General features: G+C 47.4%; 11 protein-coding genes across 11 annotated transcripts; 8 read left to right on the forward strand and 3 right to left on the reverse strand.

Annotated features, from left to right (window-relative positions):
- Nucleotides 1–44: 44 nt before the first annotated feature.
- Nucleotides 45–1,655, reverse strand: EDB82DRAFT_528002 (uncharacterized protein; the record flags this gene model as incomplete). The annotated part of the gene is made up of 2 exons (XM_025728760.1): nt 45–1,454; nt 1,503–1,655. 2 exons carry the CDS (start codon nt 1,653–1,655, stop codon nt 45–47), a joined length of 1,563 nt encoding a protein of 520 aa, XP_025583095.1.
- A 406-nt stretch (nt 1,656–2,061) lies between these two features.
- EDB82DRAFT_509694 (Vta1 like-domain-containing protein) lies at nt 2,062–4,060 on the forward strand. Its single transcript, XM_025728761.2, has 3 exons — nt 2,062–2,415; nt 2,482–2,710; nt 2,764–4,060. The coding sequence occupies exons 1-3, from the start codon at nt 2,313–2,315 to the stop codon at nt 3,962–3,964; spliced, it is 1,533 nt and encodes a 510-aa protein (XP_025583096.1). The 5' UTR covers nt 2,062–2,312; the 3' UTR covers nt 3,965–4,060.
- Nucleotides 4,061–5,541, reverse strand: EDB82DRAFT_509695 (uncharacterized protein). Its single transcript, XM_025728762.2, has one exon. The coding sequence runs from the start codon at nt 5,092–5,094 to the stop codon at nt 4,156–4,158; it is 939 nt and encodes a 312-aa protein (XP_025583097.1). The 5' UTR covers nt 5,095–5,541; the 3' UTR covers nt 4,061–4,155.
- Nucleotides 5,542–5,736: 195 nt separating this feature from the next.
- Nucleotides 5,737–7,768, forward strand: EDB82DRAFT_509696 (mitochondrial import inner membrane translocase subunit TIM50). Its single transcript, XM_025728763.2, has 2 exons — nt 5,737–6,850; nt 6,897–7,768. The coding sequence occupies exons 1-2, from the start codon at nt 5,885–5,887 to the stop codon at nt 7,506–7,508; spliced, it is 1,578 nt and encodes a 525-aa protein (XP_025583098.1). The 5' UTR covers nt 5,737–5,884; the 3' UTR covers nt 7,509–7,768.
- Nucleotides 7,769–8,092: 324 nt separating this feature from the next.
- Nucleotides 8,093–9,315, forward strand: EDB82DRAFT_509699 (GDSL lipase/esterase). Its single transcript, XM_025728764.2, has 3 exons — nt 8,093–8,335; nt 8,384–8,685; nt 8,742–9,315. The coding sequence occupies exons 1-3, from the start codon at nt 8,142–8,144 to the stop codon at nt 9,125–9,127; spliced, it is 882 nt and encodes a 293-aa protein (XP_025583099.1). The 5' UTR covers nt 8,093–8,141; the 3' UTR covers nt 9,128–9,315.
- Nucleotides 9,316–10,651: 1,336 nt separating this feature from the next.
- Nucleotides 10,652–11,858, forward strand: EDB82DRAFT_509701 (uncharacterized protein). The gene has a single exon (XM_025728765.2). The coding sequence runs from the start codon at nt 10,843–10,845 to the stop codon at nt 11,470–11,472; it is 630 nt and encodes a 209-aa protein (XP_025583100.1). The 5' UTR covers nt 10,652–10,842; the 3' UTR covers nt 11,473–11,858.
- A 630-nt stretch (nt 11,859–12,488) lies between these two features.
- On the reverse strand, nt 12,489–14,267 carry EDB82DRAFT_509702 (uncharacterized protein). The gene has a single exon (XM_025728767.2). It carries the CDS (start codon nt 14,198–14,200, stop codon nt 12,569–12,571), a length of 1,632 nt encoding a protein of 543 aa, XP_025583101.1. The 5' UTR covers nt 14,201–14,267; the 3' UTR covers nt 12,489–12,568.
- Nucleotides 14,268–14,389: 122 nt separating this feature from the next.
- Nucleotides 14,390–15,789, forward strand: EDB82DRAFT_509703 (uncharacterized protein). Its single transcript, XM_065608822.1, has one exon. It carries the CDS (start codon nt 14,843–14,845, stop codon nt 15,716–15,718), a length of 876 nt encoding a protein of 291 aa, XP_065464224.1. The 5' UTR covers nt 14,390–14,842; the 3' UTR covers nt 15,719–15,789.
- Nucleotides 15,790–16,120: 331 nt separating this feature from the next.
- On the forward strand, nt 16,121–17,885 carry EDB82DRAFT_509705 (transmembrane amino acid transporter protein-domain-containing protein). Its single transcript, XM_025728768.2, has 2 exons — nt 16,121–17,663; nt 17,711–17,885. The coding sequence occupies exons 1-2, from the start codon at nt 16,320–16,322 to the stop codon at nt 17,762–17,764; spliced, it is 1,398 nt and encodes a 465-aa protein (XP_025583102.1). The 5' UTR covers nt 16,121–16,319; the 3' UTR covers nt 17,765–17,885.
- Nucleotides 17,886–20,182: 2,297 nt separating this feature from the next.
- EDB82DRAFT_509706 (uncharacterized protein) lies at nt 20,183–20,706 on the forward strand (the record flags this gene model as incomplete). Its single annotated transcript, XM_065608823.1, has 1 exon — nt 20,183–20,706. The coding sequence occupies one exon, from the start codon at nt 20,186–20,188 to the stop codon at nt 20,420–20,422; it is 237 nt and encodes a 78-aa protein (XP_065464225.1). The 3' UTR covers nt 20,423–20,706.
- A 1,388-nt stretch (nt 20,707–22,094) lies between these two features.
- Nucleotides 22,095–23,533, forward strand: EDB82DRAFT_578127 (uncharacterized protein; the record flags this gene model as incomplete). The annotated part of the gene is made up of 1 exon (XM_025728769.2): nt 22,095–23,533. Exon 1 carries the CDS (start codon nt 22,307–22,309, stop codon nt 23,531–23,533), a length of 1,227 nt encoding a protein of 408 aa, XP_025583103.1. The 5' UTR covers nt 22,095–22,306.
- Between the last annotated feature and the right edge of the window lie 108 nt (nt 23,534–23,641).

Consider the following 23,641-nt stretch of genomic DNA (forward strand, 5'->3'; position numbering starts at 1 on the left):
GTAACAGGCTAATTGTAAGATTTCGAAGTTGAACCGTGTGGTATTTACAGCTCCTCGTGCTTGATCTCGTGCTTGGTCTTGGGCTCGGCTTCGGACTCGGCGACAGGCTGGGCCTCAGGCTCGGCAGTGTCTTCAGCGTGCTTAGTCTCAGTCTGAGTCTCGTACTCAATTTCGGTCTCAATGACGGTTTGGGTCTCCTGTCCGTCGGCGCCAGTGACAGTCTCGTACTCGGTCTCAATCTCAGTCTCGATAACGGTCTTGACATCGTCGGGACCATCAGTCTCGATCTCAGGCTCGGGGTCAGTGGCCTGGGTGGATCCAGCCTTCTTCTCGACGACAACACCCTCGGGGAGCTTCTTCTTGGCACCCTCGCCCATGCGGATCGCGTCAATCCAGCTCTCGACGTTTGAGAGGCTAAAGTCACCTTCGTACTGGCGCCACCAGTTACGGCGGGTGTTGATAGCAATCAGGTTGACCTTGTCGTTGAGTCCAAGAGCCTTGGGGAGAGTGGAAGCGGCGTCGCTGTCGCTGGGGATGGCGATGAAGGGGAAAGTGTTACGGCCTCCGTGGACGTACTTGGTGTTGAGGTGGGAGAGCGACTCAACAGCCTTCTCGCCAGCTTCGCCAGGAGTGAAGAGGAGGACACAGGTGTGAGACTTCGGGGCGAGGCACTCCTCGGTGAGCTTCTCTAAGCTCTTGATAGTAGCGATAGGAACAATGGAAGGGACAGGCTCGGCAGTAGGCTCCTTTGATTCGGCGGTAGGTTCCTTGGCCGCTTCAGTGGACTTGTCCTTCTTAGCGCTCTTGGTGTCGTCCTTTTTGGCCTTGGTGCTCTTGGTGCTCTTGGTGTTGCCAGTAGCGTGAATAGGGTTAGGCTGTCCAGCTTGAGTGAGGAACTTGACCATGCCCTTCTTGGCCATCTCACCGTCATAGACAATAGGGTCCTTGCCTTCACCAGGGATCAGAACGAGAGCGGGGAACTTCTCAATGCCAAACCTCTTAACAGCACCCGCTTCCTTATCACGGATCTGACCCACAGAGATGACATCGAGGAAGTCAATGGCTATGCTTCGAATGAGCGCACTAGTAGTTCCCTTTTGAGTGAACAGGACAGCCTTGGGCTTGTCACCCTTAAGGAAAGAGTCCAGGTCCTTGTCACTCACACGTGTAACGTGGTTGTTGATCTTGCTCAGGACAGCCTCCTGGATAGCACCAGCAGTTCGCTGGCCCTGGTAATCCTCAACGATGGGCTTACCAGACTTCTTGCCAGGGCGGACAATCTTGAGAGTGGGAAAGCCCTGGACGCCCATGGAGCCACAGAGCTGCTTGTTGGCGTCATCATCACAGTCAATTGCAGCAACTTGAGCAAGGCCATCGAGGTTTTTGGCAGCTTTCTCATAAGCGGGCTTGAGATTCTGACAGTGACCACACCAAGGAGCGTAAAACTCGACAATCTAGAAGGTGTAAGCAGAGAGTCACAGATGCGGGTAGGGATGACTTACAGAGGTGTAGTTGGACTTTGCAATGATCTTATCATAGTTGCGAGCGTTTAGCTGAAGAACAGGAGAGTTCTTGGTGTAAATAGCAGCTTGAGCCTCGGGCAGAGCCGCCAGGGCTGCTGTCAAAGTTACCAGCAGAGAAGTGGGGTTATGCATTGTAAAGGTTAATGCAAGGTTGGCGATGTAGTAGAGAGAAGAATGAGAAAGTGTTGCTCTTGGACTGATCAGTCTTGAAGTTGAGTCTTATTTACTGGGCTCAATGACAAGAAATCAGAGTCACTTGGTGTCGTCGTCAAGAACAAAGTGGCATCTTCGGAGAAAAAGCCACGGTGATCAGACAAGGGAAAGTGAAGCTGGGTCCTTTGATTCGACGGTTCCAGATTCAGCTTGTGCCACAAGTGGCGTGAGCTGACCGAATCCGGGGAAATATGTGGCTATGCAAGCGAACCACTAAAACCGTTACGTCAACGCGAAGGCAGAAGCCCCAGGGTACCAGAAAAACTGACCGCTGCAAGTTTAACAGACGAAATTAGTGGACCACTTTATGCCTTTTAGATGATCACTCTTAGACTGCTTATTTTTATATACTAAGAATTAAAATGCTATTTTTTCTGTTACCCACTAGAGAAGTCAAGAGAATGAGGAGATCGAGATGAAGGTGGGGTAAGGATCTCCAAAACAACTTGGAGTTGACATTCAACTTGCGTCATTCCAGTTTAGTGCCCGACTTTTAAAGAATTATCCCTCGTTTCGAATCTGAGCCATTTCCGAGAAACTGTCAAACCTGTCAAACCCGTCAAAATACCGCACATTATGGCCGAGCCACTACCAGCCGGGCTCAAAATCCCCGAAGTGAGCCGCTTCATCAACCGCGCGAACCAGCTCAGAACCATCAAACCGGCCCTCGCATATTGGTGTAGGCAACCACCCAACCACATAATCACGACATAGTCTATACAGTTGCTAAAACCTTTGACTGCAGGCGAATACCATGCTGTCAACCAGATCGTAGGCAAGGGCCTACACAACTCAGACGACGAAGCTTTTGAGTTCACAAAGACCCTGATCGAGCGCCTCGAGACAACAAAGACGGAGCGCGCTGACGATGAAGCGATTATCGACAATGCTACTGGACAAGCCTACGTTGAGCAGTTCGCCCAGCAGACGTTTGATCGCGCCGAGCGTGCCCTGCGAGCTGATAAAGTGACGAGGTACGTCATGGTGTCGATACCATGCCCAAACATGCGAAATTGACATATTCTAGACAAACCGCCGACACATTCGATGCTGCTGCAACCTTCTTCGATCTTACCCGCGAATGGGGCGAGCCTGATCCCGAGGTTGTGAAGAAGATCAAGTTCGCAAAGTGGAACGCTGCTCGAATTCTCAAGGCAATTCGCGAGGGCAAAGACCCCAATGAAACAAATCCTAGAGCGCCAGAGCCCGAACCCAGTGTTGGCTTGGACCCATCTGACCCCGAGGTTCAACTCTTGACGGGAGGTCAGAGAGCTACAGTAGAGGATGCACCAGACGGTGGAGAGTCGCCCAAAGTTGTCACACCTATAGAGGCGCCATCAAAAGACCCAGCTGACCCTAGTTATTTCCCACCCCAAGCTGAACCGGAGGGGCAGGCACCAGAGCCTTTTGTCCCGTCACCCATGAGCACAAGCTCTACCCCGGGTGGTGAACTTGGTCGTCCACCAGTCGGTCCACCACCTGATGTTTCTCCCGCAGCAGAGTCTCCAGCACAGCCAGCAACACAGCCTTCAACTGATGCCCCCTCATCCACGGAGATATCCGACCACCACGATGCTCTTGCAAGACCTATGATGCCTCATCTCAATTCGTCACACCCCGGAAAGCCCCCAGGCATGGAATCACCAGCACCACTTTCTGCTGCTGCGGCTGCCAGACCATTCCTACCTCACCTTGCTACATCACACCCTAAGGCACCAGTTGTTGAAACACCATCTCCCATTGAAGCTGCTGCAAACGCAAGACCCTTTTTGCCTCACCTCACTTCTTCAGCCATTGGAAATGGACCAGTCCCTCCAAGGGGACCCCCTCCATCCAGTGTCAACCCTTCATATCCTGGCAAGGCACCAATTGATCATTCGAATCCTCTAAATGCCGCAGCAGCCGCAAGGCCATGGCTGCCCCATCTTGCTTCCGCTCCTCCTGGAAAGGGATCGGTTTCCGAACCCCAAGGACCTCCCGCTGTCGAGCCCATCAGACCGATGATGCCACATCTTGCCTCTTCACACCCTGGAAAGTCCCCGGCTCCTTCACCTCCATCAATGACCCCCACATCTGCACCTGCTCCAGAAAAGTACTCGACAGACCAGAAAGACATCAACCAGGCTCAGAAGCACGCCAAGTGGGCGATATCGGCGTTGAACTTTGAGGATGTACCTACTGCAGTCAAAGAACTGCGGAACGCGCTCGCGATGCTTGGGGCTCAGTAACTTGTTTTGACTTCACGAAGCATAGAGATGGACAATACCACGGGTTGGGATAGCATTGAACTTGATATAGTTTCACTGCATGGATATAGCTAGATTATAGTAGCCATATACTGCATTATTGTATATAAAAGAAAACGTGCTCGTCGTAAAATTCATCAGAACCAAGAAAAATAAGCTCAGGCTGTACAACACTAGGCCAAAGCCAATAGACCATGCGCTTCATATCCAGGGTGGGGGAATCCTTCAGGATAACCCACCGGCTCAGCCCCTTCTACCTCATCGTCATCGGCGTCAGTCCATCCTCTTTCAGGACCCCATTCAATGCCGAGGCCTTGTTGCTCGACAATGTCCATGAGACCTTGCATCATGTCTCCGGATTTCTTGACGCTAGTCCAACCATCGAACTGAACAACCTGAAGGGAAGGCAATGCCTCCAATACATCAGTGAGAAGGTTCCGACTGAAACCCTCATAGAAACCCTCTGATCGGCGCCATCCTTGGAAGATATTGTCACTAGGGTCGCACTCGACAAAGACATTGAGGCGCTCAACATCTACGCATTCCGAGAGACCAAGCGCTGGGTTAACAACCCATCCACGAGGTGGCGCATTCCATCCAGGGCCAAGGCGCAACTCGAGAGATGTAACGCATCGTCGCTGCTGTGGCTTTAACCTTGCCAACAGAGGCTTCTTACTTTTGAAGTATTTGCCAGGATAGGTAGGAAATAGACGAAAAGTTCGTGTGCTGTAGAAGGCGAACGTAGCTTCATCATGTACCTGTTTGCAGACTCGCATAAGACCAAGCTTCTTGTGTACACGCTTGTAATTGCCAGGTCCGAGATCTAGAAGTGTAGGAACATCATCGTAGAAGTATGTATAGATCTGAATGCGTACTTCGGCGGGTAAAGAGAGGAAATGGAACGGGTTTTTAGGAACTCGACGCTTCGTTTTAAAGGGAATGAGAGGTACGTCTAAAGTAAGGTCGGCAATGTTGAGTTTGTTCACGTCCTCTTCGGTAACGGCTGATTCGGGTGCAGCCTTCGCGGGAAGCGCTTTGCTAGATGAAGGCATCACAATGCGTATAGAACCCGCTGGCCGAGAGGCTGAGCTTTTGCTAGACCGTCGTGCCATGATGAATGTAAGTTGTGGTGAGGATGAAGGATTCGAGGTGGCGAAGAGGGCAATTTCTGTTCAAGATAAGGTGGATCGTGGATGCATGAATCGCTGCTAGGTGATGATGATTAAGGACAGATAATTGATCGCCTTGATTGCTGGTTCAATCTTCTGGAGTGAGGCTTGTCATGAGGTGTATCATGGTATGTAGGTCGGTGTCGATTGAGAAGAATCCGCTTTAGAAGGCGGCGCGGGCGATATCCATTGTTAGTGTCGGGTAGCTAATCGGAATAATCGCCGGGATTTATTGAACTGTGGCAAAGTATGGAAAAGTTATCTATCGTTCAGGAAGCGTTAGAAGAATGCTCTCGAAAAGAAGTCACGTTTATGTTTGAGGACCAGACGTTGGATGACAATACATCGCTTGCTATTGAATCTTGATGTTATTCGAGCACTGCCTTTAATCTCAAGGGATTTTAACTGGATGCCATGAGGGGGGGCGAGGGGCCATCGGGGCGTGATCGGAGAGAGTTCACGTGATAGTTCGTGATAACGATATGACGACATTGACAGTGCACGGCTAATCTGCGGTGACAAAGCGTCAGAAAGCTCCACTTTGGCTTGCAGAACCGTGCGATTTTTTTTCCACAGCCGACTGCGCGATGCTGTGGTTATGGCGGAGCATTAGACCAACTTCGTCAAGCTTTACGTCTGTACCCTAGGCCATTGAAGTTTGACCCTTCAATCCACCACCCTCAAACCTCGAAAATCGCTCCAGTCCTAGCGACAGAACCTCCTATTTTTCGAAATGTTGTCTAGAGTAGCCCAGGCTTCCCGCTTGGGCTTGATGACAGCTCGTCTGTCACAGCCCGTCGCATCTCCCTCTCTCCGAGCGATTCCCGCTACTGCTCCTCACTTTGCCTCGCCATGGCTCCGATCATACTCCAAGCGTTCATCCGGTCAACCACCCAAAGATTCGAAACAGAAGCCTTCGCAGGCGCAAAACGATACTGAGGCCGCCAAGACACCAGAGAAGCCCGCCGAGAATGACGTTAACAAGGCTAGCGAGCAATCGCCCGAGGCTCCCAAAGAGGGGGAGCAAATACCTTTCCACAAGCTTCCCGACTTGACACAGGGTATCCCCTCAACACTTTTTGAGGAGATGGGAGGCGATAAGAAGAAGGAGCAGCAGGCTCTGCAAGAAATGAAGGAGGCTGAGTCCAAAGGTGGCGAGCGGGACCGTTCGGAATATGTCTCTACTTCTGAGCGAAACCGCAAGTGGTGGACAAGATTTATGCTTACTGCGACTGCTGCCGGTGGTACACTGAGTCTTCTATATACGGGCCGCAACTGGGAGGATGCCATCGAGGCTGAGCGTCACTCTGATATTCCCAATGGTCCTGGTCCTGGATTGTGGTGGAAGCGTGCCAAGGCCCGTATGACCGAGTCCGTTACTTACTACCAGGAGCCTGCTTTCGAGAAGCTCCTGCCCGATCCCGACCCTACTTTCGAGCGCCCTTATACCCTCTGCCTGAGCTTGGACGACCTCCTCATCCACAGCGAGTGGACTCGCGAGCATGGTTGGAGAATCGCCAAGCGACCTGGTGTGGATTACTTTATTCGATACCTGAGCCAGTATTACGAGCTGGTTCTCTTTACTTCCACCCCTTATGCTACTGGTGAGCCTGTCATGAGGAAATTGGACCCTTTCCGCTTGATCTTGTGGCCTCTCTACCGAGAGGCTACCAAGTTTGAGGATGGAGAGATCGTCAAGGTAAGAACCTCTCTCGACCATTATTCTGCTTGCGCTAACAATTCAGGACCTCTCCTATCTTAACCGTGACCTGTCCAAGGTGATTATTATCGACACCAAGGCCAAGCATGTCCGCAACCAGCCCGAAAACGCCATTATTCTTGACCCTTGGAAGGGTGACCGAAATGACAAGAACCTTGTCAACCTCATTCCCTTCCTTGAGTACATCCACACCATGCAGTACGCCGACGTCCGCAAGGTGATCAAGTCTTTCGACGGCAAGGACATCCCCAGCGAGTTCGCCCGCCGTGAGGCTATTGCCCGCAAGGAGTTCCAGGCCAAGCAACTCGCTCACAAGCACAAACACGGCTCTGGTGTTGGTGCTCTGGGTAACATGCTCGGTCTCAACCCCAGTAACATGAACATGATGGTGTCTCCCGATGGCGAGCAGAACCCCGCCGAGGCTTTCGCGCAAGGCAAGATGTTGCAGGACGTTGCCCGTGAGCGTGGTCAGAGAAACTACATGGAGCTCGAGAAGCAGATCCGCGAGAACGGAGAGAAGTGGCTCAAGGAAGAAGCTGCCATGATGGAGGCTGCCCAGAAGGAGGCCATGAACAGCATGATGGGCTCTTTCGGAGGCTGGTTCGGCGGCAACAACCCACCCGAGAAGAAGGCCTAAGCACGAAAGTGATGAGCGAGGTGCAAGCACATCTCCACTAATTAATGTCTTGTAATTTTCTTTTTACGTCGGGCTCATGAGAGAGAGCCTGTGATCATAATCATCTTCTAATTGGAAGACAGATTTATAGAAAAGCATGGTGATGACTTTGGGTATGGGTAGCATGAGGGTTGCACTGTAAGAGGCGAGGGACAAGACTTTGTATATTAGGTGTATGCTGGGATTGTTATGTAAAAATATGATGTAAAAAGTTAAAGCAATGATCATGAAGCTGTTCAATTGGTGTTTCTTTAATGTCATTGTGCCTTAATGTTTGCAGTTTTTGAGACATCGGTATTAGAAAAGCTGGCCGCCAGAAGCATAAGAGACGAAATTAGTAGGCCAGTTTATGTTACTTAAACAATAGTTCTTAGAGTGCCTATTTTTGTACCATTAGAATTGTGACGCATCAGACCGACGGACAAACAGACGAATAGTAATAACTGATTCCTCCAAAGTGATGCTGTGGCACAATTGACGATGTTTACATGGCTGTAAGACATAACACAGGCGTGGTGGCTTATTTACCGAGGTTACATCTCATAACTTTCATCCCTTCACCGTAATTCACCACCTTCACCCTTCTTATCCAAAATGTTGAGTTCTTGGTTAATAGGCCTCTGTGCCAGTTCTTTGGTGCATGCACTTCCCGTTTCCGATTATGTTATTACCAAAGTCCCGCGCCTCATCGTTTTCGGGGACAGCTTCAGCGATAATGGGAATGGCTCTTGGATAGTCAGCAATGGGACATGGCCGGTGGATCCGGCTTATTACAGGCACTCATTTTCGTATGTATGACCCTTCCAATTGAAGACATATGCACTGATATATCCCAGAAATGGGCTCAAATGGAACGATCTAGTGGCCAAAGACCTTGGTCTTGAGCTGATTAATCTTGCGACGGGCGGAGCAACGGCAAACAACGACTTTGTCGCTGGAGGCACAGGCGCTCAGTCAACCATTCCTGTTCCTTCAGCCGCAGAACAAATCTTGTCGTTCTTATCGTGGGATAAGCCGAGGACTGACGATGTCTTCGTTCATTGGATTGGCGCCAATGATATCCTGTTCAACACGAGCATTACCGGATCGCAGGTTACGAGCCTGATCAACGAGAATATTGATAGGTTATATCATGCCGGTATGGTTGCCTAGGTTGTTTCTTACTCTCAGATACCACTACTGACCAGAAACTAGGCGCAAAAAAGATCATCCTCGCCAACTATCTCAAAGCCACAGCCTTTCCAGCAACGTACAACTCCCCCGACTACGACATTCCCAGCGTTGAGGTATACAGCAGCGATCTGACCCAAGGCCTCAAGAACATCGCTGCCGCGTATTCTGCCTATGTTCAGACAGCTGTGATCGACGTAGGCGGCTTGTTCAATGACATCGCTTCGGATCCGGAAGCTTATGGCTTCGAGGAGAAGTATGTGAATCCACCCACAGCGTGTCTTATTGGTGTTTATACAAGTGAGGGTGTACCGAGGCACTTGTGTAGTGATCCAGAGAAGCATGTCTTCTTTGACTCATATCACCCTGGAAAGGAGGTGCATGCGTTGATTGCGGAGTTGTTTGAATAAAAGATTCACCAGTTCTCCAGTTAAGACATTTGGGTAGCTTTTGGAATGGAATTATAACCAGTCCAATACTGTGTTGATTCTCGGTCTTAGATACTCTGTTAGATTAGATACAGAACTAATATGTCCAAGGTTATGTTAACCTTATGTCCTTTAGAAAGGGTAATAGTTAAGCTTTATTTTTCGTCTAACATCATATCCCTCGCATCAAATGCTTTTTCTGCGTAAAACTTCATGATTCAGATACCCAGAGATCGTTCTCGCATGGTTCTGAGGCTCTCGCCGGCTTTGAGGCACGATGCACAAACATATGAAGTTCGAAAAGCCCGGGTGAGATGGTGATCTGAAGTTATGATTCTTTGTGAAGTAGCTGATTCATACTCAACTCAGGTAGACACATCTGAAGTATATAGAAGAATATTTTCAGTGTCATTGTAGGCCGTAAGAAGATTTTCGAAGAACAAATGCCTACGACGATGTTCCCCCCCAATGGCAGGTTGATTCACACCCACTAGCTGGACAATACAAACATTCCAAAGAGACTTGACTTTCGCTTCTAGAAACAAGCAAGGCTCGTTGATTCGAGATTGTGATGGCATGGCCACTGTATCTCTACCCATAACTTTACTCTGCAGGTTAGTGATGAAGCTTGTTTGAGGTTGAAATTGGCCTGGATCTTGCGGCCGTTTGTGGAGTTGTCGTTTGATAGCTGTACTACGCCACAGGGCAGCGTCTTGACAGGTTTGGCTTAAGCTTAGGCTTGGGAAGGGTTGCACGACAGAACGACCAATGGTGGCGCAACTTAGACTCGTGTGCTGTATTGATTAGAATTTTCTTCTCTCTTCTTCTACCAGCCTAACTGTAGAGCTGACGCTTCAGGCATCATTAAGGGTCTCATGGTGGTGCCCAAGGGCGGTCTTAGCATTAGGTAGGGAGACGTTGGACATGCGCTAACTGCGTGGCTTAACGCAATTCAAAATGTGAACAATGAAGCTCAAGATATTATTAGAAGTCACTGAATGAGCATTGTTGAGACTAACATCAATTATCAATGCATTGTGAGAATTCGGGGTCGCCTTATACACTAAGTCTGCAGTATAAGCGCGAGGCGGCTATTTGAACAAGATGGGGCTCAAAGCAGTGACTTCATTTCTGCCAATGCACCCAATGCTAATTTGCATCAATTTATTTAGTTGAAAACTAGTTCAAAAAGACCCTGAATATCTTATGCTTAGGGATTGATTGATGATTATCGTGGGTGTCGATCATGTGGTTTGAGGACTGGTCTCCTGAAGGATCGCATTCCAGAAAACGAACATCACTACTAGGAACAACCAACAACCGTGACATAAACGTCTTGTTAATGCAATGATTTACGAAAACAACGTCAATATTGTCACAGCATTTGCCTGGCCCATCAAACTTGAGTGAGGCTCGCCTAATTCCCCTTGAAATGGGGACTAACCAATTGCAGGGAAAAGCCATGGCTTGTTTAATTTCGTCTGAAACATCCCTGCCAATTGCTCCCCCATCTTCAATCTTGAACCTCGTTCTCTCTCTCTTTCTTGAAGGGGACCCGCCCCGACCGATTCGTCTCATCTCGACTCCTTAAACTTCTGCAGCCGCCAACTCTCTTTTCTAAAACTGGGCTTTGACCAATCGTTCCTTTTTCCTCCCCCACTGATCGGATTCTCTCTATGTGAGAGAGAGGCGCGAACATGGCAGTCGACGACGCTACCTATAATCAACACCTTCACCACCGCGGGTCGGTAGACCAGCTGTTTGAGCTGGTGGATGGCCTCGACGATACCCAGATTCACTCTTTACTGGAGGATTTTAACAATACCGTCTCGAGCAATGTTCCTGTCTCTCACGGTATCGAGTTTTTCGAACACCCGAGCTCTATGACAAGAGCAAAGACTACACCAACGACGACCACGACGACAACAGCAGAACCTACGAGATCGTCTTCTATTCGCAAGAGCTTTAATAAGCTGCCTCGATTGTTTACGCGCTCACCGAGCAAGAGATCTGCCTCGGCACCAATACAGCGTCCCCAGACTGGTTTGCCACCTGCGACACGACACTACCGACGAATCAGTCGGCCTGTGCTGCCTTCACTCGCGAACGGCCCAGATTTGGACGCTTTACTCTCAGCCTACCTGTCGCCTGCACCACCTTCAACCTCGCACAAGACCATCTCCCCATCAAGGTCGATATCCAGCAGTTCTACTCTAAGCATCGAAGCGGAAGACTCTGGCGTTGATTCGCTTGCACCCCTGGTCTTTGGCAGACCACAAAGGGAAGAGAGCCCGATGGGCGACATCATGGAAGTGTTGTCTTTCTAAACAGCGAAATAATTATCCCGTGGCGACGCGAATTATTGTAAACAAACAGCACACCATGGACACTTCTTTTTTGTCCCCCTACACACTTTCCCACTATCGCTAGGCTATCTGCACTGTCCCGTTAGCTTTGCTTTTAACCATAGGCTCGGCGTTTTTTATTCCTTCTGTTCTATACGATCATTGTGGAGGCGTTTTCTTAATGCTGCTTTGCTAGTCAGGTACTAGTCTAGACTGTCACACACACACACACACACTCACTTACTGAAGATGGATATTACATGAGGAGGGAGGTCCACTTCTTATTTTATTGCTGCCATGTTTGTAGATGAAGATATATAATTCATTACAATCAACTAGTCTACCTACTGCTTATTCTACAATACCCATTCGTTTTCTTTGCGAACTCTGCTTGTCTTGACTCGTTGTTAATATCACTGTTATTAATCCGCGCATCGTCATTTCATGGGCTTGCTAGCACTGGAGGGTCAGTGGAGCAACGAGATCCCTTGGAAATAAGCCTGATGTTGTTTCCACTGGTGGATTGTGGCTTGTCTTGTCCTCGGGTTGGGTCCATATCAGAAAAAAAGTGGTCGCTGGAAGCATAAGGAAACGAAATTAGTAGGTCAGTTTATGCCATTTAGGCCATGCTCTTAGGTTGTTTATTTTCGTACCCTAAAACCTACCAACTAACCAACTACATACCCGGGTAAGGGGGGTGGGTCTGGAGCAGAGGTGATTTTCGACAAAATAAATACACTCTCTTAGGAAGGATCGATCTTAATAGACAGCAGATTTCGCAAAGAACAGCCTAATAACAGTCAATCAGCAGATCTAGCATTATCATAGCAGTCTAATTACCTATTAATCTATTACCCCTTAAAAGCTTGTATATAATACATAAAGAGGTCAGAGGTAGATAGAGGCACAGAACGGTCTCTCGACCACAAGAGCCCTTTGATGGTCATGGCCAAAATCACACACATCCAAGACGTAGATTCAATCGTCGCTTGGTTTGCTTGAAAAAAAATAAACAGCGCATTAGTCAATTTAGGCTATCTTACGCCTTCTATTAGGCTGTTTAGTTTCTGTTAGGTCTTTAACACCACTCGCAGCGTCCAGGCCACGCATGCAGATCTCTGGTTGCCTCTTGGGCACTTTCTTGATCCTTCAGACTACGGCCGAGTGCCCATTGGGCGGGCTCTTGGTCAGTTCCCCCCTCATCTGTACCATTGTGAGCCCAGGCACCGATCAACACTCTGCCATGAAGCATCGAATCTACCAGTCCACTAAGGCCACCCGTCATTTTCCAATCATCGCCTGAGTCCCGGTATATTCCGTTACATGAGGCAAGTCGCTGTTGTCGAGCCGTGTCTTCTTCTTTTGTGTCGAGACGAATCTTCCGAACGGGACCTAGTCCAACCTGGTCCAAGGATATAAACTCATCGTTCAATTTTGATATCTCCTTCTCTATGAACAGGCTTAGATTGGGACCTCGTTCAACAATCCATTCTCGATCGTGGCCGTCGTGATGACCTGCACACTCAGCGCCATGAGCACACAGCGCCCAACACAGATATTGGTCAGTATGGAACACGTTAAAACGGCGGAGTGGTAGGTTCCATATCCACATGCTACGGCCTGGACATGTCCGTCTTGATGATGGGCGCCCTGGTAACATCTTGCAGTCTGCACAATAATGCCCGCTTGCGATAGGAAATGGAGTGTAGGCTGCTGCTAGATCGAGTTTCTGAAGGTATGGGAATGGCTCACGGTACGGGAGGTATTCTAGGATATGACCCTGTATCTCCCGGGGGAGTTTGTAGTGTATGGCAATCTCGTCGAGTATGATGTGTGCTTGTTTGCGCGTCTTGCCCTCAGAAATTTGCCGTGCATCGAGACAGAATTGCCTGGATCGACGAAACATAGAGATAGTCTTCTCATTATTTTCTCTTCCGAAAGTTTCAATCTCATAGGTGATTTCTAGTCGAATTGGTCCGTCAGAACTCCTAGTAGTCCAGAAGAACCCATCTGTGTTTTCTTCGCCGCAATCCCATCTCGGCATAAGACCTTCAAAGAGTGTAGGGTTGGCCTTGTTGATATCGAATGCCTCTTTGTAATAGTGGAATTTTGTACCGTCCTGTTTCGAAATCTGAGTACGTTCGGAGGGCGATAGAGCTTGTGCAATTTTCAGGTCACTCTCGTTCATGACTATCTCATCATGTGCCAGATGAATCCTATCGTCGACAAAGACCCATTTGAAATCTTCATAGTTGTTGCTGGATTTCCATGTGTTTCGTAGAGGTTCGAGCAGTGCATCATCCAGCTCAATGCAAAAATTCGACAGAGCAGTCTCTTCTGCTTCTTTTGCGGTGCGATACAACTTTTCATCATGCGCTTGGTGAAATTGGAATCCCAGATAAAGGAGCATCCGGGCAGTTATGAAGTCTCTCTGCGGATGCGGGAGCTTCATCAAAGTCTTGGTGGTTGTCAAAAAATTGGACCAGATATCAAATTTCAAACCTTCAGCGGCATTAAATATCAAATGGTAGTCGTTGAATCGCACCATGTTGTGACATAGTTTGGCCATGATTTGCTTGATCTGCTGATCCTGGTGGGCCAGGTTGTTGGATTCGACCAGGTTGTTGATCTCGTTCGTCAGCCATCCGTTGTATCTGACAACCATGTCAGCTAACTGTCTCAACGGACGGCCAGAAGGATCGTCAGGCATTTTTAGATCGTTAAGCTTTATGGAGAGCGTGAATGTGTGAAGGAAGGTACAGTTGCCGAAGTGAGCCCCAAGATTATTTAGGCACACTGCGTCTAGGCAACAGACATAAGTGGGTCCTTACAGCATCTCTACATTACCTATCGGGAGAAGGGAGTCTGGGTTAGGATGGCTACAGAATAAAGGCAGAATGTTTTTGCCTCTTGTTGATTTTTTAGATACACGCACCCATCGGACGGTGAAACACTCTCTCTTCCCAAGAAATCCGGCACAAAAAGAAGAGAAGTCAGTCAAGACTGGGATCATCTTGGCTCCTTTCGGCTAGCTGGCTTTGGGCCCTACTCTAGTAGATCATCTCAACTCATCCAGCCATGTTACTTCCACGTCCATACATGTCTCTCCACGGTGATGAGACCAGGGCATCGTCAATATGTTTTGACACACATTGTCTGTTTTCTTTCTTTACACGACACGCCCATTATCTTAGTCCGTACTCTCATCACCTCTAAGTGACTGGACATCAGAAACGTAGTCCAGCGCGCTGTACTTGCTTCGCCTGGTCGCCGTGTGAAAGTCCGGCAACAACCGAGGGCTCAAAAAAAGCCAGCCTTGACTATCTACCGACATTTGCTGCGTTCGATCAAAATGCTGTGGCCCGGACACAAGCAACCCGTCGTGAAGCGAGACCCTGAAGACTACTGGACAAGTCTGACGAGATTCGTAAAACTTATGCATCTAATTCCAGGGCTAGACTTCAATATTATGACGAAACTTCACGTACAAATTTTCATGAAGTACTTGAAGCAAAATCTACCCCAGTTGATCAAAGGCTTGAGAAAGGAACTTGGATCAGTGAAGAAGACATCTCTCACCCGAAACTTGGAGGAGAAAGCTGTATACTTGGATTTGATGAGCTCCCCGATTACACGACAACAGGATGGCAAGAGTGGCATATCACCACTAACGATTGTGTTGAAGAGGGTTCTAACAGGAGGAGTGCATCTCTTAAGCCATAACAGGTCTACTTGCAGCCTTTCGTTAGCACTAACTTTACCTTTTTCGGTGTTATTCGCTGCACCTCAAAAGTTGTCTATTGCGGTTGTGGAGACTAGCGAGTGTCAGGACCTTACCTCTCCAAGCCAGCAGAACTTGGCCAATATGGAGATGACCATACACAAGGAGAACGCTTCCATGAACGTTCGCATAGGTGATAGAGGAGATTTGTTATATTTAAGGGACACTTCACCCGCCGAACAAATTAAGCGTAGGCGTCGAGCCTATGCAAAAATTGCCATGATTCAGGACGTCTTAACCACAGACAATCCTACAACCTCAGTCTGTCTCCAGGGAGACATTGCTAGCAAGGTTCTACTCGACGAAGCCTTATTCTTAGTTGACCAAGATATTCATCACATGGCGTTTAAATGGCCGAAACATGAAAGAGAGAACCATCTGAGGGTTGGAGTGCTTACCTCGCTAAACCCAAGGCGCCCGTTCCAAGTACTGATACCAACTCATTGATATGACGTTCATTGGGGGCTACATTCAAAATATCAACAGATATGTAAGCTACCAAATACAGAGCATGCAACCAAGATATTCAGAGCTTCCCTTTCCATGAATAGTCCAATACAGTGAAACTGGAGCACGTGAGAAAACGCGCCACTTTCCAAGAATAACCTGACAATTCTTTATTAGCTATTTTATTGTCTATCAAAGTATTTCGGCTTCATCTCGTATCAAAGCACTGATCAGCTGCTAATCCGATAGAGGCAACTGGATATCGAATAGTGGAAAAAGTCAAATTGGCCCGAAGCGAGCCGCATCTAGCAAACACAAAGCGAGCCGCGGTTGATGGGGTATAACGTAATTTTTATATACAAAAACTCCACCTCTTGAAAATATTTGATAAAAAATTGCTCTGTATCGATGAGCTTTTACGTACAATATCATGGGGGCAAGATCGTGACCCGTTGAGTCTGTTCTTTGGTCTGGGGATTTACTTCTTCCCCAGACCTTGGCGCTTTTAATCTGATGTGACTTCTATATAAGACGAGTAGTCTATTCTGACTTGTCCATTATTCTTTTTTCAATCAGCTTATAGCTATTGTAAAAACTCATCATGGATTCAATCACACCACATTCAAAGGCTACGAAAGACAACCTGCACCCCGACCAAATCACTCGTATCGACCAAACCTATGACCAAGCCCCCGGTACAGTCACCGAATTCGAGAAACAAAAAACCGCTGAAGGTGAAGCCCGCTTCCGTCGTCTCGGATGGAAGCGTCTCGCCGTGATCCTCATCGTTGAGGCCATCGGCCTGGGAACATTCAGTCTTCCTGGTGCCTTTGCAACACTCGGTATAGTCGCAGGCGTCTTCTGCTGCATCGCCCTTGGTTTCATGGCCATCTACACAGCTTGGATCATTGGAAAGATCAAAATCTTATATCCGTCCATCCAACATTATGGAGATATCGGTGGTTTGCTTATGGGCAGGTTTGGAGAGGAGTTGTTTGGAGCCATGTATGTGCTTCAGTTGATCCTCATCACTTCTTCGTTCGTCCTCACTGGAAGCATTGCCTTGAACATTCTGGCCGACGGAAAAGTGTGTGGTCTTGTATTCAGCGCAGTATCAGGGTTCATGTTGTTTATCCTTGCCGTCATGCCTTCCTTTGCAGAGGCTGCCATACTTGGTTACATCGATCTTGTATGCGTCATGACCGCCATTGGTATCGCAGTTATCGCGTCAGGTGTAGATGCTGCGAACCAACCCGGAGGTTTGGGATCTTCAGACTGGTCAGCATGGCCCGACCCTGACGCAACTTTCAAAGATGGCATGGTTGCTATCTGCAACATTATCTTTGCCTACTGCTTCGCCATGTACATGACACCCTTCATGTCGGAAATGCACACCCCAGAGGACTTTATGAAGTCAGTTTGGACACTCGGCAGTGTTGAAATCTTCATTTATACCCTCACTGGTTCCCTTATCTATGTCTTTGTCGGTAAAGACGTAGCTAGTCCTGCCCTTGAGTCACTGCCTGGTATTCTGCCAAAGGTAGCTTTTGGCGTGGCTCTACCCATGGTTTTCATTTCAGGAGCGATTGGAAACACAGTTACTGCGAAATACGTTCATCTCCGATTTTACAGAAACTCTATCGTGCGGTTTGTCAATACGCCCAAGGGTTGGGTCACTTGGCTTCTTACACTTGCGGGTATAACAATCATCTCCTGGGTTCTTGGTGAAGCTATTCCCTTCTTCAACGACCTTCTTTCACTGAGTTCGGCACTTTTTGTTTCTGGATTTATTCTGTATTTCCCAGCCGTCATGTGGTACAAGCTTATCTGTAGGGGTAAGTGGTATGCCAGAGAGAATATCTTGCATGCTGTTGCTTGCATTTTTACATTCTTCTTTGGACTATTGGTTTTGGTTGGAGGAACATATGCTACGGCTATGGATATTGTAAGTCTTCTAATATTGATAACGTTTGATAAACTGACAAGTACTAGCAACACCACTATGAAATTGGAGCTTTCCGTACGCCTTTTTCGTGCGAGGCTTGAGTTGAAACCATAATTTGGAAGCTGAGAAGCTGAACTCCCGTCGTTACCCGGATGGAACGGACTGATCATTGTGTAATATTGCTAGTGTTCCTAGAATATCATTTAAAATTCCGGAAAGCCACTACCTACTTTTCTGTGTAAGCTTAACATTCCTTCGGCTGCTTTTAAAGCTTGCCGCCCAAAGCCTTAAAAGATCAACACACCTTTTCTCGCACTTCTTATTGAAGACCTTTCACGGAACTGGAATAATGACATAATTTATGGCCTGTTATTGAGACCTATGCTGCATGATTATGAGTTTGACTCTTAGTAGCATGGAAGACAAGATATCCTAACCGATGCATCGTAGGCTAAACACAGGCTACAAAAACTCCATCTGTAGCATAAGAAAACGTGTTATCATACTCCAAAAACGGTATGCCCATCCAAAGCAGGATCAACAGTTGTTAACAGCAAGTATATTATCATATGTAACAGAATTCTTCCATACGTCGGCGGCGCACTTCTTCGTACTTTGCATCTGACTCGTCGCTTCCACCCCAAAAGCCACTTGTTTGTCGGAGGCTGTAGTTTGCGTGTTCGCGCCCAAGGCACAGTGGGCAAAGCATCCGTGAACCACAATCGACAAATCTTGGTTCCACATCAGTCCAGCTCTCGAGGAGCTCTCTCCCGCCCCGGCATCCCGCGTAAAACATCCGAATACCTTTGCACAGCTCGAATTTTCCCCGTTCGACTCAGGCAATCACTCCAGGGGCCTTGATGTACCGATACAGAAAAGACCTCCAAAGCCTTAGCTCCTGAATAGGAATCGTGAAGGATTGGTCTGGCAAGACTGTTTTGGAAATGTTGAAAAAGGGACATTCAGGAGGGGCTGGTTGATCTTCCATCTGTTCTGGATTGTGCCAGGGACTAATCAAATAATTCTTATAATGAATTAAGTCTGAGCCACTTTTGATATGGCGGTATCCCCACCATTCGTTGATTACGTTGCAGACCAAAGCTGGTTCTGAATTCTTGCCATCGAGCTGGACAGACACCATTGCGACTGGGTAGACTAGTCAATGAACACGTCGTCTAACATCGTTTTCCGCCCAAGATAAGATGTCGTACCAAAGTTTAGCTGGGAGGGTCTTATTACCTTCCTTGGTGGCAATATTATTTGGATTTTAACTGATTATATTGTTGATATAGGCAGCAGTCCAGGAAGTCAGATCGAGAATCAGGATGGAATTCCGGTTTGTCAAGCACTTGACGTCTTTTCCTTTGACAGGCCGCATGGTTGCTGAGTGGTATAGGAAATATCCCGTTGTTGTGTTGGTTGATGAAAAGTCGATTGTCGAATCTTGTGGGCATGAGTCAAGTAGAAGGCATCTTGTTAGTGCGGGATCCCTTTCATTTACTTACTGTTCAATCATATTAACTTTTGTAGAAAGGGTTGACACGATTGTGTTGAGTTTTCATATGCTTTTTGAGTTGAACAGATGCACGGCAAACCTTGACTGAAAATCCAGGCACCAGCTCGTATTTGCATAGGAACGGAACTAAAATCAGAAAAAATTTTGTTCTCATTCGCTATAGTTTGGAAGGTGAAGTGATTTCCTTATCCTTCAAGGTTTTGCTTAAACTTTATGAGTAGCATTACCTTAGTTCTAGGTAAATCAAGGTTACACAGATTCAAGGGAGAGAAAAGACACATTTAGCCACCACGACCAATACTCCAGCAATGACTCTATTGAGAAGAAAAGCTTTTTTTTTTTTATTTTTATTTTAAAGAGATTAGACAGTGGGGATATCTATAAAGCTCTGGCGTTTACTGAGATTTGAGAATGAAAAACGAACATAAAATCAACAAGATGAATTGTAGTTATCATAAGATGCTTTCCCGAGATTAGATCTTAAATTGTGAAGAGAATGAACTAAAACAAAAGATGCAAGTTTTTTTTTACAGTCGTTCTGATCACCTTAAGAGGGAGTTGGTCGCAGTCCACATGGGTGATTGAGTAGGTGTACTATTGTAGTTGTCGTCAATGCGGCTCAAATTAAGAAAGCCTCTTTTTAAGGCGAGCGAGATGCTCACCACAAGCGTTGCATCTGCTATTCCTGGTCTTAAGTCCTCAGGCTTATGGTTAATAATAACCATACTAAGATTCTTTATGATCCCATTTAATTCGCCGAGTTTTTTTTTAAATGGCCCGATTTTCCAAACTCAGTAAACTGTTTCCACTGATATCTGCTGTGTTATGCTACATGACCCCCCTTGAAACGTTGTGATCCTTGTCTTTGTATACCCTGTCAGTTCAAATTGATAGGCTGAAGACATCAAAAATTCTCCATTCGGCCGAAATGGGCTGTCATGCCGGTTAAGTCGGGCCAAACTTTGTAAGAGAAGTGTTTCCAGATTGGCGTTTAGCGACGCATGTCATGTACATCTTATTGGTGGCTTTTTTCTTCTCGATTGTCATTCGATACATTGTCGGATTCAGCCGAGATGTTACTCTACCCTTGATCCTACGTATTATCGTCCATGATCAACTTGACAGACGAGGCGGTTACACCCGAATGGTCGAGATAAGATGTGGCCAGCCCAGTGAAAGAACTTCCGAAAATGCGGCATGGTCGTGTATAGGAATTGAAACGCCTGAAACTACATGTCATTGATGCCATGGATTTCATAGGTGCGCTTGTTTTATCTTGTTGTTTGGGGTGAGAGGATGATGGCATTCTTGGAGACATGATTCAGACATGATGACATGACGAACCTTCTATGGCCTTGATGCTGTTTGATAACGAAGTTTACCATCATTCTAGCGAGATTGTCGAGTCATGCAGGTTTCTAGCATGTCAGCTCATGTTTGAGACCGATTCATGACAGCCATCAGCTGAAGTTTCTTTGCGACGCCACATGTTTTAGCCAATTCTACTCTTCGTATACTGATTCATCGGCAGTTATCTTTCGTTGATTTGTTCCAGGTGTGATTCGTGTGGTGGCATGGCGATGTAATCGGAAAGAGGGCAATAGGGTAGCGGAATCGAGGGTGATACTCTGCAATATTGATTTAAACAGAAGTTGTCTGAGTTCAAAACCTGATATCCTAAAAACAATGGACTTTGCACGACTCTTTTTCCAAAATTATTTTGAGGTGAAGCTGAGAATGCGAAAATCAGTGTCAACGCGAGCAATATTTGAAGGATATTGAGTGCCTAAATTCAAATAGAAGTCATCCAAGTTAAGATTTAGAAGTAATTCAAATCAAGTCATCAACTAAGAGGCACCTCATGTTCAGTATGACATTTTCGTCCCTTAGATTGGACGACTCTCCAGGGTAAATTGTCTAGATTTCGTGGTTTATTGCGCTTTGGAAGAATGTTAACCAAGAGGTGGGCCAATGAGAAGACAGGCCTACAACCATCAACTCAGCATAACGCCTTTGCAAGTTGTCGATATTTCGTCTGGACTATACTCTAAAATTACTCTCTTTCTTCCCTCTCAGATCAATTCCATCATCTAAATCGCTCGGACGATTCAGGAAGTTGTTGCCGCCTGTGCTCGTACAGTCTAGGCTGCCACAATAGGCCTGTGTTTCAATATACGGCCTCGAAAGCGGTTGACCCAAACAAACCTGACATGTCAGCAGATAAGGCCGAGTATTCATCCTCGCATTACCCAAATAGGCTATAATTCCATCTCCCCCAAGAGAAACTGCAACTTTGATTGTGTCGAAGTCTGTGCACTCGCGACGCCAAGCAAAGACGATTGTCACCAACGGGAATTGCCAGTGAAGCTGAAGCGTTTATAACGGACATGACAGCCTGCCAAGAGAAAAAAACTCCGATAATCGACCTCAGCTGCGGCATACAGTCGACCCATGGGAAGCTTGTCTAGACTTGTTGATAATAGAGTAATGCTTTGAAATCTCTGTAGCGAAACGGTCAAGGGGAAAACTAAATTTGGTGACATGATCATCATTCGATTATCCTCGGATATAGGATTGTTTCGAGGTAGTAAACCCGAATAGTTCCTTGCAGTTGATCTTTAATGCGGTATTCTGGCTATATAAACTGCCACTATTGCCAAGCCTGATAATGGCTGGGTTGTGGATTATCGTGAAACATGTGTCTAACGGTCTGGAAAACGATTCCACTTAAATCCCCTGGAAAGTGCCCAACCTGGTGGAGGTCTATAGAGGGCCCTTGCTCTTGGCAGGTACAGACTTTGACGTTTAGCGAATGCCTACAGAGGGCCCCTGCCACCTTCACACAACCCCCACTTTGTTATGATACAGGGGCCGTAGCATATACTCTACCTACTTAGATTAGCACTCCAGGATATCAGAGAATGAATCTCTATCACCGACATGTATATATACTGAATTCAAGTCGTATGTTTTCACTCTCTTGTCATCATCAGCTTCAGTCATTTGCACAAGCAATCAAGTCTTCTCTTCTTTCTTTCGAGGTCCTGGTGATCGTCTTCTTTGTACTTTCTTTACTCCTTCTTTGAATCTTTTTATCATTGTGCCGGCACATTTCTTCTTATCCAAGATGCATTCCTTCAACATTCTCCTTTCCTCTTCTCTCTTCGCCTTGACCCAGGCTCACTCGGTCATCCTCGGTGCTCAGGGTCTCGATACTTCTCCCAACAGTATCGGATTCCAAGTCGATCCCGAAATTGCTCGCAACTGCATCACCATCAACCCTTGCCAACAAGATGCCACCATCATCCGCGATGCCGAGATCACTGCCAACATTGTGAACCAGTGTGGTCGTACTGAGATCTCTGGAAACATCGACGTCGGCGAGAACACCGAGAATGCTCTCGCTGCCAACCAGGTTACTCAGGTTGAGGCTGGTGGTGAGCTCACTGTCACCATCCACCAAGTCAACGCCGATGGTGCTGGTCCTTATGTCTGCGATCTGGACGAGAGCAGTAACACAAACACCAACATCCAGAACCTGACCGTCACCAACAACGTCCCCGGAACAAATGGTCTCTCACAAGTCAAGACACAGGCCTTCAACATCACAGTCAAGATGCCTGATGACCTCAACTGCTTCGGTGCCTCCACCGGAAACATCTGCACTGTCCGATGCCGCAACAACGCTCTTGCTGGTCCCTTCGGTGGTTGCTTTGCCGTCCAGCAGGCCGACACTGACAAGAAGACCAACTCTCCTCAGAGCATCAAGACAACACAGACCTTCAACGGTATCAACGCTCAGATCCTGCAGAACCAGAAGGATTTCCCGGACGCTGTAGCTGCCAACGAGAACGCCACTTCTGATGAGGCTGCTCAGAACAAGGCTGCTGTCGATGCTCTTCTCGGTGCTACCGTTGTGACATCGGCTTTCGCAACCGAGACTCCTAGTGTTGCCCTTGGTCGACCTCCTGCTGCTACTGCTGACCCTAACCAGGGTAACGATGGCAAGGTTGGTGACAACAACGGTGGTGACAACAACGGTGGTAACAACAACGATAACAACAATGACAACAACAACGGAGGCAACAACGGAGGCAACAATGGTGGAAACGGCGGTAACAATGGCGGTAACAATGGCGGTAACGGTGGTGGCAATGATCAAGGAAACAACGACAACAACCGAGGTGGTAACGGTGGAAACGGAGGAAACGGAGGCAACCCCTTCGGTGGTAACCGAGGCGGCAATGGTGGTAACCCATTTGGCGGTAACGGTGGCAACCCTTTCGGAGGTAACGGACAGAAGGCCAAACGTGGTTTCAGCAACCGTCGCTGGTCCAAGCGAACTGTCTTCTAAACAGGGATATGGGATACAAATAGAAGGAAGATATAGATAAAAATGTCCAGGGATTTGGGGACAATGGTATAGTCTTGAGAGGGATAGTTTAATTGATCTGATGACCAA

This window comes from Fusarium venenatum (assembly GCF_020744135.1).
Source record: "Fusarium venenatum strain MPI-CAGE-CH-0201 chromosome Unknown EDB82scaffold_3, whole genome shotgun sequence".
NCBI classification, from domain to species: Eukaryota; Fungi; Ascomycota; class Sordariomycetes; order Hypocreales; family Nectriaceae; genus Fusarium; species Fusarium venenatum.

Bases quoted from the DNA above. Each gene is read 5' to 3' on its own strand.
- EDB82DRAFT_509694 (XM_025728761.2), top strand. From the start codon at position 2,313: ATGGCCGAGCCACTACCAGCCGGGCTCAAAATCCCCGAAGTGAGCCGC. The intron at 2,416-2,481 runs GTAGGCAACCAC...CTTTGACTGCAG, and splicing joins ACCGGCCCTCGCATATTGGT to GCGAATACCATGCTGTCAAC. The intron at 2,711-2,763 runs GTACGTCATGGT...GACATATTCTAG, and splicing joins CGAGCTGATAAAGTGACGAG to ACAAACCGCCGACACATTCG.
- EDB82DRAFT_509695 (XM_025728762.2), bottom strand. From the start codon at position 5,094: ATGGCACGACGGTCTAGCAAAAGCTCAGCCTCTCGGCCAGCGGGTTCT.
- EDB82DRAFT_509696 (XM_025728763.2), top strand. From the start codon at position 5,885: ATGTTGTCTAGAGTAGCCCAGGCTTCCCGCTTGGGCTTGATGACAGCT. The intron at 6,851-6,896 runs GTAAGAACCTCT...CTAACAATTCAG, and splicing joins AGGATGGAGAGATCGTCAAG to GACCTCTCCTATCTTAACCG.
- EDB82DRAFT_509699 (XM_025728764.2), top strand. From the start codon at position 8,142: ATGTTGAGTTCTTGGTTAATAGGCCTCTGTGCCAGTTCTTTGGTGCAT. The intron at 8,336-8,383 runs GTATGTATGACC...GATATATCCCAG, and splicing joins TATTACAGGCACTCATTTTC to AAATGGGCTCAAATGGAACG. The intron at 8,686-8,741 runs GTATGGTTGCCT...ACCAGAAACTAG, and splicing joins TGATAGGTTATATCATGCCG to GCGCAAAAAAGATCATCCTC.
- EDB82DRAFT_509701 (XM_025728765.2), top strand. From the start codon at position 10,843: ATGGCAGTCGACGACGCTACCTATAATCAACACCTTCACCACCGCGGG.
- EDB82DRAFT_509702 (XM_025728767.2), bottom strand. From the start codon at position 14,200: ATGCCTGACGATCCTTCTGGCCGTCCGTTGAGACAGTTAGCTGACATG.
- EDB82DRAFT_509703 (XM_065608822.1), top strand. From the start codon at position 14,843: ATGCTGTGGCCCGGACACAAGCAACCCGTCGTGAAGCGAGACCCTGAA.
- EDB82DRAFT_509705 (XM_025728768.2), top strand. From the start codon at position 16,320: ATGGATTCAATCACACCACATTCAAAGGCTACGAAAGACAACCTGCAC. The intron at 17,664-17,710 runs GTAAGTCTTCTA...GACAAGTACTAG, and splicing joins ATGCTACGGCTATGGATATT to CAACACCACTATGAAATTGG.